The sequence below is a fragment of the Schistocerca piceifrons genome, chromosome 2 (assembly GCF_021461385.2).
Source record: "Schistocerca piceifrons isolate TAMUIC-IGC-003096 chromosome 2, iqSchPice1.1, whole genome shotgun sequence".
NCBI classification, from domain to species: domain Eukaryota; kingdom Metazoa; phylum Arthropoda; class Insecta; order Orthoptera; family Acrididae; genus Schistocerca; species Schistocerca piceifrons.
Genome location: NC_060139.1, coordinates 585,462,931 through 585,480,144, shown reverse-complemented (window position 1 = coordinate 585,480,144; position 17,214 = coordinate 585,462,931). Strand labels below are relative to the sequence as shown.

The window sequence follows — 17,214 nt, the reverse complement described above, 5'->3', positions numbered from 1 at the left end:
TATTATGGAAACATATTCACCCTTCCAACGTACATATTCCGTTATCAATCAACAATTTATATGCAATCTTTGTAAGAATGAGCTGTCTAAAGTTACACAATTTCTTAATGTTATCATTCTCCATATGAACATTTTCAAAATCCATCAAATTTAACAACAATATTTCACTCTCATTTTTAATCTAAAATACTGTATAAAATCCTCTTTGTCACAAAAGTCAGCAAGTCAAGGCTTTCCTCACAATAATTTCTAACAACCAGTGAAATGCATTTTGATTTACAAAATAATCTGGGATATAATTATTAGTGGCAGTGTCAATAAAATGATTCTATTGATATACCATTCCTATTTTGTTTTACAGAAAATGTATCAGTGCCTTCTGGTCACCAACACAAGAAGAAAGAGATAAATCACTTACGACATTTTTGCTATCTTTCAGTTACTATGTTTGTCAGTAACAAAAAGTATAATAAATACAAAGAAAGTATTAAAATATACATTAAAATCATTCACAAAAATGTTTGTCACTGCTTGAAGCAGTGTTCTTGTGCATTTAAAAGCCACTAACACACATTTAAATCTCACTTCATCTCATTTCCTAGAACTTCAAGATTTCACAATTAAGTAGTCCAGTTTGAGACACGAAGAGTTTTTATTTACGCACATATGCTACAGCTCTCATTAATGTGGAGGTCCATTGTTGATGTCATGTTGCCATGACAAATTAAATATTTCATATTTCATTAGTTTCTCAATGTCATTATAGTGGGATTTACACCAACCAATACACTCCAAAACTCTGCAAAGCAGCGTAATGTTGAGGATCACAGCCAATCAGAAAATATACCTCCAAACCACATGACTACTATTGGTAGGAGGTATGAAGTAACAGCACGTGTTACAGAGATAACAGGTTCCCTAATATGCCCATTGCCACCCGAAGTGGTGTTCTTGGGTCGCTGCCTATCAGGGCCAGCAGCACCTCTGCCTGACTCGTCACCACCTTGTGGCCTATATGGGCCACCTCCTACTCCACCAGGGCGTCCACCAGAACCACCTCGCCCATAATCAAAATCACCAGAACCCTCATCCACATCTCCATCCTCGGTATCATCATCGAGCTCAGTGTTTCCATCACCAGATCCACTACCAGCTCCAGATGATACATCTTCTGTAAAAAAATTAAAATTATAGAACTTCAAAATCTGTGACTTAAGATGCATTAAAAAGTGCAGAATTAAGTAATCTGCATAAATTAGTGTCAATGAGTAAATAATTATTTCTAGTGTATTGGTGAACACAAAAAAAAACCTGTGACTCTTTCTTCAGTATTTCAGTATTCTATTATCTTTTTTGGAGTATGAGATACAGATATCACTTTAATTTTTCATGTGTGATAAGTATTTCTAATCACTTCTAGAACTGACCAGAGAAAACCACTATATACATTACTCTTTTCTGAAGTAACTGGTCAAACCATTCAGCATATGATAATCCTGATACTTAACTTCAGAATACATGAGTTCACTTGTATTACATATATCTTATCATGAAGAAACAAGGTAAGTAGCTAGATGGAAAGAACAGTGTTTTGGAACTTTGTATAATGATCTTTGCAGTTCAAGGCTTAAGATAAGAACCAGGTTTAAATGGCGAATCTAGGAACATTTTACACCGCTTCTGTGTTGCACTCATAGAGATTGAGAGAACAAGGTTAGACTGATTGCAGCATATACAGCGATGTTTAAACATTTATCCTTCCCACACTCCATCCTGGAATGGAAGGGGAAGATTTGCTAATAACAGGCACAATAGTAAGCAACCTCTGTCATGCACTCAACAGTTGTTTGTGGAGTATGGATGTAGATGTAGAAAAGAATTTCAAAAACTTTATGATATAAGATATCAAAAACAGTACCTTGCCTATCACACAGGAAGGCTAGTGGAAGTTTATATAGTACGCAATTTTATAGTAGTCCAAGGAGAGGTGTAGCAAGCTGACACTTATGGGAGCAGGTAGGCAACTAGAGAGCTTATGAACACATATGCACATTTCACCACTAAAGTGCATGCAAACAAAAACTATTCGCACATAGAAGGGAAGAGAGTCGTACCTTGGTACAGTGTTCACAAGTTTAACATGATTTATTATGCCATTTTTAAATGATGGCATTCACTTTTTATGTGCTGCTGTATTTTTCTGAAATTGCAAAAAGTACTCTAGAGAATTAAGGTTTCCCAAATGTGAAAATGATGTTCCAAGGTACAACATGGTTATGTATTTAGGAAAAAACTGTCAATTGAAATTTAAAAGCATTGCTACCAAGAAAATCTTGTCATGTCATATTTAATTAGCTATCTGTTACATTATTATTCTACCACATAAAAATAATCAGTGAGTGAAATCAAATTATGCAGAAGCATTTTAAAAGATCATTACAAGTTAAATACACTTTGAAGCAGAAGCTATTAGAAAGTAACATAAATTTCCATTTTCAAAACAGATTAAATTGTTAGGACATATAAGAAACACTGTTCATTTTCAAGTACCACATGTTCCATGGTAGAAGACCTCCTTCTGTTGCAAGGTACCAGATGGGCAAGACTAACAGTATGGCTTAACTCTCCAAATGTTACATAAATGATTCTAAAAGTATGTAACATTTTGATCACTACAAAATTCTTTACCTGAAGAATTAAAAATATATTCCAAATAGATTTAATTTATTACATAGGATTTGAATGTAAAATATTTACAAATGCTGCATAAAACACAGCCTCACTCTTAACAACAACAACAACAACAACAACAAATACAGATGTAAGAAAATGTCAGAAACTGCTTACAATGATCTCTAGTGTGCATTCCTTCATGTGATTCTAAAATCTAGACTGAAGTGCCAACCCAAGAAAAGTCATGGTTTCCTAGGTACAATATACTCTAGGTGCAACACTAACCCCTCCTTAAGGCAATGTCAATGATCTTGCTTTGATGTACAGTGAAACTTGTCAAAACTAATAACATGGGGCTAAAATAAATTTCCTAATTGGACAAGTTACCTGATTACACAAAACACACTAGACTACATAAAATTTCTCCAATATCATGCACACAAGTATGAACTTTTAATTGTGCATACATTTAATGTACTTTTACTCCTATATCATAGACATTCATTTACTGTATATTGTACAATAGAATACTAGACTATTACATTAATTGATACATAATATGGCAAGCATGTATTTTTACTTTAACTTTAATTAAGTTTATTGTTGCACATACATATTATTGCTATGTTTATTTGCTTTACATTTCAATTTTTTGCCACATATCAAGGAAGGAAATCTGCTTGAACTTCCTGTTCAAAACTTTTTTCTGTGCAACTTTTTGCTCTGCTCAATAGTTCAAACAGCTTGGTAGAATTTGTGTGTGCTCCAAATTGCATAACATCATTTATGCATGGAATAGCTTCTTCAGCTGTATTAATTTTTCTAGAAACATTATTTTGCTCCTCTTCTTCTTCCTTTATTTCTTCCTGATCATTTACTGTGTTGCAGATTTCTATTGGAAGTGTTGCTGGAGTAAAAGTGGAGTTATTTGACAGAAAGTCATCACTTTGAATATAAAAATATTATGAAAATGATAGCTGCTACTCACCATATAGTGGAGATGCTGAGTCACAAATAGGCACAACAAAAAGACTGTCACAAAATAAGCTTTGTCAAAAACAGACAAAACACACACACACACACACACACACACACACACACACACACACACACACACACAGAGAGAGAGAGAGAGAGAGAGAGAGAGAGAGAGACTCTGGCAGCTGTAGCCGGACTATGAGCAGCAGCAGCACATGATGGGAGAGGCAATGGGGGGGTGTAAGGAGGAAGCTAGGGCGGGGAGAGGGAGGGATAGTAGGGTAGGGTTAAGGGACGGTGAAGTTCTGCTGGGTAGCATGCAGGGATGAGGTGGAGAGTGGATAGAGAAGCTAGGGTGCATTTGGGAGGTTAGACGGACTGTGGGGGAGAGTGTGGAGAGTAGCTAGAAAGAAGAGAAGTAAAAAGGTTGAATGGATTGGTTAAGGCTGTATAGTGCTGGAATGGGAACAGGGAAGGGGCTAGATGAGCGAGAGCAATGACTTATGAAGGTTGAGGGCAGGAGGGTTACAGGAACATAGGATATATTGCAGATAGAATTCCCACCTGTGCATTCAGAAAAGCTGGTGTTGGTGGGATGATCCATATGGCCCAGGCTGTGAAGCAGTTACTGAAATGATGAATGCTCTGTTGGGCAGTTTGCTCAGCAACAAAGTGGTCCAGTTGCTTCTCGGCCACAGTTTGTTGGTGGCCATTCATGTGGACAGACAGCTTGTTGGTTGTCATGCCCACATAGAATGCAGCACAGGGGTTGAAGCTTAGCAATTATTCCACTTCGACAGCAGCCACCCATTCCATACCAAGAAGTCCCTTCCATACAGCCTAGCCATCCACAGCTGTTGCATCTGCAGTGACGATCGGTCTCTCTCAAAAGATAACAAGGTTCTGACTGAGGCTATTACAGACTGTAATTATTCTCCCAACCTCGTACAAAAACAAATCTCCCGTGCTTTATCTTTCCAGTCATCCATCACCTCTAAAAGCCTCTCCATCTAGCGCAGAGGAGCATTACCCTTGTAACTCAGTACCACCCAGGACTGGAGCAATTGAGTTACATTCTCCACCAGGGTTTAGATTACTTTTTGTCATGTCATGAAATGAAAAATATCCCGCCCAGTATCCTTCCTCCCCTCCCATAGTGGTATTCCACTATCCAGTGAACATACACAATACACTCGTTTAGCCCTACACAACCCCTGCCCCCAACTCCTTACATAATGGCTAATTTCCCTGTAATATAGCTAGATGCAAGACCTGTCCCATACATCCCCCCTGACCACCACCACCTATTCTAGTCTGATCACAAACATCATCCATCCCACCAAAGGCAGGGCAACCTGTGAAACCAGTCATATGATCTACAAGCTAAGCTACAACCACTGTGCTGAATTCTATGTGGGCACAATAAGCAACAAGCTGTCTGTCCACATGAATGGCCACTGACAAACTGTGGCCAGGAACAACTGGACCATCCTGTTGCTGAGCATGTTGGCCAACACAACATTTTTCATTCCAATGACTGCTTCACAGCCTGTGCCATATGGACCCTTCCCACCAACACCAGCTTTTCCGAATTGCACAGGAGGGAACTCCACCTGCAATATATTGTATGTTTCCATAACCCTCCTGGCCTCAACCTTTACCGAGCGAGGTGGCGCAGTGGCTAGCACACTGGACTCGCATTCGGAAGGACGACGGTTCAATCCCGCGTCCGGCCATCCTGATTTAGGTTTTCAGTGATTTCCCTAAATCGCTCCAGGCAAATGCCTGGATGGTTCCTTTGAAAGGGCACGGCTGACTTCCCACCACGTCCTTCCCTAATCCGATGAGACCAATGACCTCGCAGTTTGGTCTCTTCCCCCAAAACAACCCCCCCGCCTCAACCTTTGTCAGTCATTTCCCTCACCGTCTAGCCCTTTCCCTGTTCCCATTCCAGCACTACAGCCTTCTATTCAACCAATCCATGCAGCCTTTTTACTTCCCTTCTTTCTGGCTATCTCCACACTCTCCCCCACACTCCGTCTAACCTCCCAACTGCAGCTAGCTACCCTATCCATTCTCTATCTTGTCCATGCATGCTCCCCAGCAGAAATTCACAGTCCCCTACCCCTACACTGCTATCCCTACCCCTCCCCACCCAGCTTCAGACTTACTCCCACCAAGTTGCCTCTCCAATCATATCATGCACAGCTCCTGCTGCTGCTCATAATCTGGCTTCTGTGATTGTGTGTGCGTGTGTGTGTGTGTGTGTGTGTGTTTTGGGCAAAAGCTTATTTTGTGACAGTCTTTTTTGTTGTGCCTATCTACGACACAGCATCTCAGCTATATGGTGAGCAGCAACTATTTGTTTCATAATATTGTTCACTTCGAATATAGTCACTTGGACTACATGAAATGTTCTGTGTTTGAATTAAGTCAGCAATTGTTGCTGCCTTTTCTTGAGCTTCGATGAGGACATAGGCATCTTTTTCATTGCCTCAAAACCCTGCTTTGTTGAAGCACTTTATGATAATTTCCCTTACTACCAAGCCAATCCAGTTTACTGCATCCATAAGAGAAATGCTCTTTCGGCTTCCTCAGCACTAAGAATAATCATCTATTATGGAACTGGAATGTAAAACACAACTTGGTCCTTTGATTGTATGAGGCTGGTTGCACATGGTATAAAGTAATGCATCTAATGCATTTCTTTGGAAATGCTTCGCCTTGCTGGGTAATACAACTGTTTAACAGAACAACTACCACCTCTTTCACGTAACAGTATTGTCAGAGCTGTGCAATTTTTATGTTAAAAGTAGCATCCTTGTATAGATGTGAATAATTCAGGTATACTGTAATATAGTAGTACTGTATAAGCTTTTCTCACATAATACAAAGAATTATTAATTAAGAGTTAAAATTTGCACTCTGTTTTTGCTTTAAGCACATTCCACGTTATACACAAAATTGGCATATAAATTTGTACTGAATACGTCAAGACTGAAAGGTGTGTACAGTTTGGCCAGATTTACAAATTATGCACATTCCCCTTTGCAAGTTTTACTGCATATTCTTTTTGTCGGGAGTGGGGGGGGGGGGGGGGGTGACGGCATTGTTAACATATAACATAGTTTGTCAGTTAAAATATTTCTATAATTTGGTTGTGCTATGAAGGTTTTATTTTGTAGTAAGAGACACCTGTGAAAATAAAGAAAATCAGTCCCTTATTAACAGAGAGAATGCAATCGTAAAGAGTTATTAACAGAGAGAATGCAATCGTAAAGAGCAGTGAAGCCGAGGAGATATACAGTTTATGGCTTCCTGGATTCAAAAAAAGTGTTTTTCCACAAAATGTGTAGGCGAATATCTGTGCCAATGTAAGTATGTTTAATTATAGCTTCCTTCATGATCAGGTTCTGGGGCAGTTGCTTTGGGCACTCCTGTTCTAGGGTCTAGTCAGTCCTATATGCTTGCAACAAATACATGCTTGCTATGTTTGTTAAATCATGTGACTGTGATAGCATGTTCTTGGATGCAGTGCCCTTCTCAGAACTATTTTACGTTTTTGAGTTATGCAATGCAAATAGGTAAGTATTCACACTGGACCAGAACAACTCAACAAAATTTTGTTTTTCCTCTTCTGAGACTTTCTGTAGGAATATATTTTCTTGTATTGTCTACATATTTGGAACAGTATAAATGAAGTCACTGTTAGTATCATGCATTAAACTGCCATTCTTGTGCATCAGACTCATTGTGAGCATTGGGATTCTTCTGTTACTGTGCATAATGTGATGTGTGTGTGCCACCACAAGGCATATTCTACAGAAGATCAAAGGTATCGATTGTGATTATGCAATTTTAAAATTTGCAGCAGAAAAACTTAAAAGGATGAGATTCCAAGCTGTGTGTTCAAGTTACCATGACAAAGAAGATCTCTGGTTACTCACACTAATTCATTAATTTACAAATATGCATTTTGCTTGTTTGTTACCATTCATGAAAACTGTTTACAAAACACTTAAAATTATATTTTGGTTACTTTAGCACTTGTATCAAAAGACTGCTTTCCATTCCATTGATAAACCATTTCAATCTTTCATCAACCATGGATCTTGCTGTGGTGGGGTAGCTTGTGCGCCTCAGAGATATAAATCGCAATACTAGAGATCTGTAGATGCAACCAGTTCTGAAGAGTGTATGTGGAGAGGCTGGACTAAAATAAGATGCCTGATGAGAACAGCACCTTTTTAAAGACAGCAGAAGCAATATTCTCTAGGCCTTGTAACATTTGCCAACGTAGCCACTGCTGTGGCAGATCAGAAGGTGAATGGTTAGCTACAACACATGAACTAGTAAAGGCAGCAGATGAACAATAAGGCAGAGATATTGGGCTCATTAGTAGTCCTTTTATAACAGTTGAGATATTAAATTTAGCAGATGAGAACAGAAAATATAAAAGCAGCTAAAAGGGGATAGGAAATCTAAAATAGAGACTGCAAAGTACAAAATGGCAAAACACGAGTGAATAGAGGAGAAATGCAAAGCTGTAGAATCATGCATGACTATAGGAAAGATGTATGTCATGCATAGGAACGTTAAATAAACCTCGGGAGAAATGAGAAGCAACTGTATGAACATCAAGAGCTCAGAAGAAACCACTACTAAGCAAAAACAGATAGATTGAAAGGTGAAAGAAATATATGTTAATAAATCTCTCAGCACTTCATCAAATTTTAACCAAAAACTTAACAGGCACTTTGAATAGACTGCATTCCCTAGAATTATTAACATCTTTCCACCTAGTTGCAAAATATGATCACAAACTATTTGCAGAAGGATTGAAAGACTGATAGAAAAAGTTTTGGGTGATTATCAGTTTGAATTCAGGATAAAGTGATACTGACGCTGAAGTTTATCTTAGAAGATTGGTTGGAGAAAGAGACACCCACATTTACAACATTTGTAGATTTAGAAAAGATTCATGACAATGTTGACTGGGATACATTTTTTGAAATTCTGAAGGTGCTCGAAACAAAGTGCAGGGGGAAAAAAATTATCTACAAATTATACAGAAACAAGACACGAATTCTAGGGGTTGGAGGGCATGAAAGGTTGACAGTAACTGAGAAGGGATTGAGATAGGGTTGCAGCCTACCTCAAAGTTATTCAACTAAATTTGGTAGAATAGTTTTTCTGTTTGAGAACCAAGGAACTGACAATGGCTAAAGTATAGAGGATATAAAATGCAGACTGGAGCAGCAAAAAGTTTCTCTGAAAAAGAAAGGTATGTTAATAACAAACATAAATTTAAGTGTTAGGAAGCTTTTTCTAAAAGTCCTTGTATGGAATGTAGTCTTATACAGATGTGAAATATGGAGAATAGCTAGTGCTGGCAGGAAGAGAATAGAAGATTTTGAGATGTGGTGCTACAGAAAAATGTTGAAAGTTAGACTGGTAGACAGGCTAACCAATGAACAGACACTGGCTCAATGAAACTGGGAAGAAATGAAATGTATGGCACAATATGACTACTGTATAAAAGAAGGGTTCTATTGATAGGACCCATCTTGACGCATCAAGGAACTGTCAATTTGGTAATGGAAGGAGGTGTGAGAGTTAAAGCAGTAGAAGTAGGCTAAGGCTCAACTACAGTAAGCTGGTTAAAATGGATCTGGGCTGTAATAGTTATGTAGAGATGAAGAGACTTGCACAAAACAGAATATTGTGGAACTCTGGACCAAAACTGTCTTCAGACTAAGAACCACAAAAAACAACAAACCATTTCACATTTGAACTTAAATTAAGATCATTCAGTAAACTATGAATTGGTGAGCATGCAACAGTATAATTCTGCATTTCAGAATGTGTGGAACAATTGAAAGGTTGGAGGGAGAGGCACACAAGTTTAATAAGATGTAGCTTGAGTCAATGAATTAAAATCGGCACAAAATTGTTTTCTTCAAGTCAGCAGTCAGTAAGAAAATCGGCAACAAATTTTTTGATATGGATGTCCAAATAAAAAAAAATGGTATCTCCTCTTTGGTGCCATTTACCACCATGTCATTGCGCAAGGACAAAGCAAAACAAAGCATTAGCTGAATTCCAGCAGGAAGTGGGTGCAGTTTCTTTGAACTAACTATACTATCATTTTCATTGGCCTCAATAGGAAAAGCAGATAAAAATTTCTACTACTTGTACAGTTAGATTATTATGAAATCAATTCGTGACTGCACAGAAAATAAAAAATAAACCTGTCCTGTTAATTATTCTCTTGCAAAATTATTGATGCACTCAAACCCTGAAAGAGAACTTGATCTTGAGACATGGCAGTGATATGCTATTTCAATGACCACACTTATTTCTTAAATAAAGCTTTATCAATCTCTTAAGTTCAGGAAAAGAATAATTAGTTATAGAACACACCCTAAATATATGTTCTATGAACTCAGCAATTTATTGATGCAAACTGCATCTAAATCTGACATTTGGTTCAAGAGTTGCGTGAATTAAATTGAGTAGGACGTCAGGATTTGGGGAGGTGTGACCAGCAGCCATGTTCAACCACTGGCAACAGAGTTGGTGAGGTGCATCTGTGGGAGGCTTGTCCACTAGGTAGGCAGAAGTGAGGTCCGAAGAGTGGTGAAGGCGAGACATTTCCAGTATTCTGGAAGCTTATCATAGGCGTGCTTCCATCAAAACTAAAATGTAAGTTGCAGTTTTAGTGGGAAGAAATCCCTTAGCAACAGCAGGAAGGATTCATCTGTCACTCTAAAGGGTAGGAGAAAAAGCACTCTTTTGGAAAAAATGTTCCGAAGCAGATAGTGCAATCACAGAATTGTTACAAGAAGTGTTCCAAGTTATTTACAAGCGAATTACTGGTGTAGCTCGAAGTAATTAAATTATGAATATTAGGAATAATGATATATGACATCATAGTCTCTGAAAAAGTTACAAATAGGGGTAACATCACCTTGTTCTTGGCAGATCACAATGGGTGTTGACTGAGGGTATCCTTCAGTGATGCAATAAGCGTTATTGTTAGTTTGACTTATGTTTGTGAAGTATGATTATTTATAGTCACTTAGGAAGCGACTTTAATTGGTGTTTAAAAGTTTAAAAACTAACTGTGACAGTAACTATAGATTTAGATGTGATTAGATCCAATGAGCAATGCTTATGCCATGCTATTATGTCGTCTCTCACAATGTTACTGGTAAGTGTTGTGGTAGATAACCATAGATGGCCTTCTGGTTGCAATTGTGTATGCAAATTGAATAGTAGTAGCAAATCTTGTGGGTTGAGATGCCAAGAAGAATCAGAACTAACGTTGTGTTTCACTTACAAAGTCACACAAGCCACCATAATTTATTTGTGAGCACCAGTTTGTCCAAGGTACATTGGGAAGATGATTGCTTTGAATTAGTGATGTCCATGAATTCCGGTGTGATGCACATTTATCTCAGATTTGAAACTGTTGCTGATGTACACACCAACTTAACTAGAGGACACAAGGCCTCAACAAAATAGTTTGTTTTTACCAGACACATTGGGTGCTTCTTTGCTCATCAACCATCCTATTATCTGGCACATCTTTTAATCCAAGAATTTGTATGTGATAACAGTTGGAACAGAACATCAGAATGAGTGCAGACCACATAAAAGAGGTGAGATTTAACAGCTTGCAGTGTTAGTTATTTGGACTGAGTTGCAGGAATCAACAGGTAGGTCTGCTGTAGCACTAGATCATGAGTGCTTGTTACTCCATCAGTTATGGCTGCAGAGAATTCTTTTCCATATTGTTGAATTTTTTTCTTATTGTTTTTACCTATCTCTTAAGAACTGAAACATACTTATTAATGGACCACATGAAGTAGGTTACAATCTCCCTGTACTTTTTCTTTGTTATGAGGTGATATTCAGTTGAAAATAAATGATTAATGGAAAATCTCATATAAGATGTGAAACAAATACTAACAAAGAGATAGAGGGGCTAGCCAGTACTTACCTCAGCTCAGTACAGCCGATAGATACACATAAAACAGAACTGAAAATTTACATTCCTAGCTTTCGGAACTTTGTTCCTTCATCAGGGAGGAGAGAGGGGAAAAAAGGGAAGAAGGGAAAGTGTATTCAGTTACTCACAACCCAGGTTATGAAGCAACAGGGAAAGGTAAACAGGGAGGGTAGCAAGGATGGAGGCATGGTTGTCAGAGGGAAGCCAAAGATATTCTACTGTAAGTACTGTGCCAGCTTCAAACCAAAGAGGATGCATACAGAAGTAAAGAGGTATATAGTATAAAGATAAACACAACTATGTAGGATGAAAAGATGCGTGAATGGCTAAAGAGGAAAGGGAAAGAGGAGAAGACTGAAGACTGAATGGGAGTGAGGTTGTTTAACGTAGGTTCAGTCCAGGGGGATGGCGGGATGAAAGGATGTGTTGGAGTGCAAGTTCCCATCTCCGCAGTTCAGAGGGACTGGTGTTGGGTGGGAGAAGCCAAATGGCACATACGGTGTAGCAGGTTCCTAGGTCCCTAGAATTATGCTGGAGGGCATGCTCCGCTACTGGGTATTGGGCATCTCCTAGGCGGACAGTTCGTCTGTGTCCGTTCATGCGCTCAGCCAGTTTGGTTGTTGTCATGCCGATGTAAAAGGCTGTGCAGTGCAGGCACGTCAGTTGATAAATGACATGTGTAGTTTCACACGTAGCCCTGCCTTGAATTGTGTATGTTTTACCAGTAGCGGGGCTGGAGTAGGTGGTTGTGGGCGGATGCATGGGGCAGGTTTTGCAGCGGGGTCGGTTACAGGGGTTGGAACCGCTGGGTAGAGAAGGTAGTCTGGGAATATTGTAGGGTTTAACAAGGATGATACGGAGGTTAGGGGGGCGACGAAAGGCATCTCTGGGTGGTGTGGGGAGAATTTTGTCAAGGGATGATCTCATTTCAGGGGTTGACTTGAGAAAGTCATATCCCTGGCGGAGTAATTTGTTGATGTTTTCGAGGCCAGGATAATATTGGGTGACAAGGGGGATGCTTCTGTGTGGTCTGGATGCTTCTGTGTGGTCTGGGGGTAAGAACATTGTTGTTTCCCGAGCAATACATTCCTCCCCGTCCAACAACAATGTTCCTACCCCCAGACCACACAGAAGCATCCCCCTTGTCACCCAATATTATCCTGGCCTCGAAAACATCAACAAATTACTCCGCCAGGGATATGACTTTCTCAAGTCAACCCCTGAAATGAGATCATCCCTTGACAAAATTCTCCCCACACCACCCAGAGTTGCCTTTCGTCGCCCCCCTAACCTCCGTAACATCCTTGTTAAACCCTACAATATTCCCAGACTACCTTCTCTACCCAGCGGTTCCTACCCCTGTAACCGACCCCGCTGCAAAACCTGCCCCATGCATCCGCCCACAACCACCTACTCCAGCCCCGCTACTGGTAAAACATACACAATTCAAGGCAGGGCTACGTGTGAAACTACACATGTCATTTATCAACTGACATGCCTGCACTGCACAGCCTTTTACATCGGCATGACAACAACCAAACTGGCTGAGCGCATGAACGGACACAGACGAACTGTCCGCCTAGGAGATGCCCAATACCCAGTAGCGGAGCATGCCCTCCAGCATAATTCTAGGGACCTAAGAACCTGCTACACCGTATGTGCCATTTGGCTTCTCCCACCCAACACCAGTCCCTCTGAACTGCGGAGATGGGAACTTGCACTCCAACACATCCTTTCATCCCGCCATCCCCCTGGACTGAACCTACGTTAAACAACCTCACTCCCATTCAGTCTTCAGTCTTCTCCTCTTTCCCTTTCCTCTTTAGCCATTCACGCATCTTTTCATCCTACATAGTTGTGTTTATCTTTATACTATATACCTCTTTACTTCTGTATGCATCCTCTTTGGTTTGAAGCTGGCACAGTACTTACAGTAGAATATCTTTGGCTTCCCTCTGACAACCATGCCTCCATCCTTGCTACCCTCCCTGTTTACCTTTCCCTGTTGCTTCATAACCTGGGTTGTGAGTAACTGAATACACTTTCCCTTCTTCCCTTTTTTCCCCTCTCTCCTCCCTGATGAAGGAACAAAGTTCCGAAAGCTAGGAATGTAAATTTTCAGTTCTGTTTTATGTGTATCTATCGGCTGTACTGAGCTGAGGTAAGTACTGGACAGCCCCTCTATCTCTTTGTTAGTATTTGTTTCAGTTGAGAATAATGCTGTCAATTTTTTCATTTATTCATATTTTAATTTCTCAAATTTAAAATGTTAATTTAAAGTAAGCTATAAAATGGTATAATATATCACAGAAATAACAAGAAAGTAATTTATATTTTAATGTTAAAATAGTTTCATGATGACCTACCAGGATCCATGTCCATCCAGTCCACATCAAGCCCATTGAATGCACTTTTCAGTTTACTGGTGATTAATCTGAGTGTAAACATCTGTTCATTCAGCAGACTGCTAGGGTGACTTACATCAACATTGACTTCTGGATTACTCTGTTGGTTGCTGATTCCGTCACCTGTTATCTGGGGTTCATACCTGTAGAAAATGTGAAACACATGCAATGAATGTCCATACAGTTAGAGCATTGAGAATTGAATAGTTGTATACAACAATTACAATCTTCTTAGACTTGAAATAGAGCCACAATCAATTGAACAAGAGCGAATATCAGTGTTGGAGGGCGAATGCTACTGTTTGCACAGTCAAAGGAGTAGTTTAACATGTCACACAACCGGGATATCACCAGACCTTATGCTGACTGTTGACATACAGTCTAGTACATGAAGGCATGAGAGACACATTATTAGAGAAATTTATCATGGTGAGATCATAGGTACCCAATTCATGGGGACACTTCAAGTTTGAGATTTTTTAGATACTGTGATTTTCACATACCACTAAGTCATGGGTGTCTTTTAATTTGAGGAAAATTGCAACCAGTATACACTATAGTACAAAATAATCATCTTGAGATATTCAGCAACTGTGTGTATATTTATGATAATTATCATTTATTGTTCCATCTCAGTTGCACATTTTTAATTAGATTAAATCTTTTGAGAACTCTGGATCTTCAGATTTCAGCCTTTGCATCAGCAGCCTGTATTTGAAGATAATCCAAAGTGATTGAAATGTGAAATTGAACTGAGATGGAACAATAAATAAGAATTATCTTAATTATGCAACCAGTATTGTTGAGCATCATGGCAATAACCTTTTGTGCCAGCATGGCCACTGACTACTGCAAATGGTAATAACAGACAGGTGATTGTGAAGCATATCAATCATCTTATCAATACTGGTCAACAGCCAATGAGAAGGCATTCACACCAAACCACTACATCATGGTAAGATATAAAAGTCGACACCTCATATCTGTCCTTCTGCTCAATGCACATCACAGAACAGAGGTAAGACTAAGAAAAGAAACGTAGCAATCCAAAGCCCAGAACACACTTTTTGGCCCTGTTAATACTTCTATTGGATGTAGCACAATCCTGTTGCTCCCAAAATGTTTCAGAATAATCTAAGTTATATCCTATGGACACAAAGGTGACTGTGTAGACATCAAGTCACTTGGCCTAACACTAATAAGAGTAAACCTGAGATGCCAACAGGCAAGACATGTGGGCCATGCACCTAGCCCTTTCCAAACTCCAGGAAATGTTTCACAGTAGCTGAGTGGCTGTGAAAGGCTCTATAATAAATCATCATTTTTCCTATTGCAAGAAAGGTAGCCAAGGAACTGCTAAAAATTTTACATTTCCCTATAGCTTCATACTCAGATCAGTTTTTGCAGTAGAGCTAACTTACATAGGTAATTGTCATTATACTTGATATAAAAATGAGAGAAAAGATCCACAGAAATCATATTTATATATCAGATCAACTGTTATCTTCAGGCAAATGTCGTTTCTTACCCTGCTATGTGAATGGACAACTTTTCTTGCCGAGTTACCTCTTAGTTACGAAATTTTGTATATTATTTTTCTGCCCTTTAGCCTGTAGTTTATAGCACAACTTTTTGTATGGTATCATATTTTGTGAAACATTTCTGAGAGGTATTTCCTTTTGCCAACAGATTCTGCCTTTAATTAACTGACCCCTTTATACTCTAATTTCTCAATTGGTTTTAATATACTCACCAAGTGGTGGGAGGATAAAGCACTTACACAGGTAAATGGATGAACAAGCTTCCAGCACCAGAGGCTCTTTCTTCTATACATGAATACAGTCTGCTATTTAACTGGGTAGGTAACAAAATCTACTCACCAAGTGACAGGAGAAAACACACTCAAAGGTAATGAAATGTGCAAGCTTTTGGAGTCAGTGACTCCTCCTCCTGGCAGAAGGGTTGAAAGAGAAGGAAGGTACGTGAAGGAAAAGGACTGGCAAGGTTTATGAAATGAGGAGAATGATGGAAAAGTTGTCCAAACCAAAGTCAGAAGAGGCTTCCTGGATGGGATGAGAAGAAGAGACTGATTGTTGGGCATTGCACTGGTTAAGATTTGCAAACCTGAGAGCTTAAAGGTAGAAGATAGTGTAATAAACAACACAGAGATTACTGAAAAAAAACATTGTGCAAGAGTTAATAAGAGCAGAGTGCTAAGGGCGTTATATGTGGCAGAGATGGTAGTGGGGGAAAGATAAACAGGCAGAAAATAGGAGATATAGAAAACCAAAAGAGAATGAAGAAAGAAATAGTTACTGATAAGACATGTTGAGATTGAGGAAATTAAAGAAAATAGTTAATATAAATTAAGATCATTTGAGTGATGAGAATCAAAAACATGTTATATTGTCAGTTCCCACCAGTGGAATTCAGAGAAACTGGTGTCTGGGAGAAGAATCCAGAAAGCATGTGTAGTTAGACAGGTATCAAGGTACAGCTGTCATGTTGTTGAGCATGCTGTGCAACAGGATATTGTGTGTGGCCAGTACACACTCGTCACTTAATGCCATTCATCCTAACTAGTAACTTGCTGGTATTTGTACCAATGCAGAAGGCCAAAAAATGTTGACATTATAGCTGGTGCATAGCATGTGTTATTTCACATGGGGCTTTCCCTTTGATAGTATATATTTCACCAGTTATGGGACTGGTAGGAGGGTGCATAAGGCAAGTCTTACAATGGGGATGGTTACATGGGTGGGAGCCCTATAATAGGGAAATTGTTGCAGGAGGAGCATAGGGTCTGACCAGGAGTTTGCAGAGACTGGGGAGGAGAGTACGGAGGGGAGTGGGGGGGGGGGGGGGGGTGGAGGGGGGGGAGGGAGGTAGAGAGACGAAAAGCTATTATAGGAGTGGTGGGCATTGTGTTGGATGGAATGGACCTCATTTTAGTGCATCATTTTAGAATTTCATAGCCCTGTCAAAGTAGCCAATTAATGCATTCAAGACCAGGATGATACTGAGTGATGAGAAGTATACACCTAAATTTTGTTTTTTTGGAGGGACCAACAGTACCAGGGTTGGATGCGATGACTTGGGAAACCTGCTTTTGAGTTAGTTTGGTGGGGTAATTGTGTCCAGTGA

At 39.4% G+C, this 17,214-nt stretch overlaps 1 protein-coding gene across 1 annotated transcript in view; it reads right to left on the bottom strand.

The window, feature by feature from the left end:
* Nucleotides 1-703: 703 nt before the first annotated feature.
* The window catches only part of LOC124775618 (glypican-6), a 105,664-nt gene continuing 89,153 nt past the window's right edge, over nucleotides 704-17,214 (bottom strand). The window contains exons 10-11 of the mRNA XM_047250446.1: nucleotides 14,032-14,213; nucleotides 704-1,171 (exon numbers count right to left, since the gene is read on the bottom strand). Of these exons, the coding sequence (XP_047106402.1) occupies nucleotides 825-1,171; nucleotides 14,032-14,213 (529 nt within the window). The 3' untranslated portion in view covers nucleotides 704-824. The remainder of the gene's footprint in view (nucleotides 1,172-14,031; nucleotides 14,214-17,214) is intronic.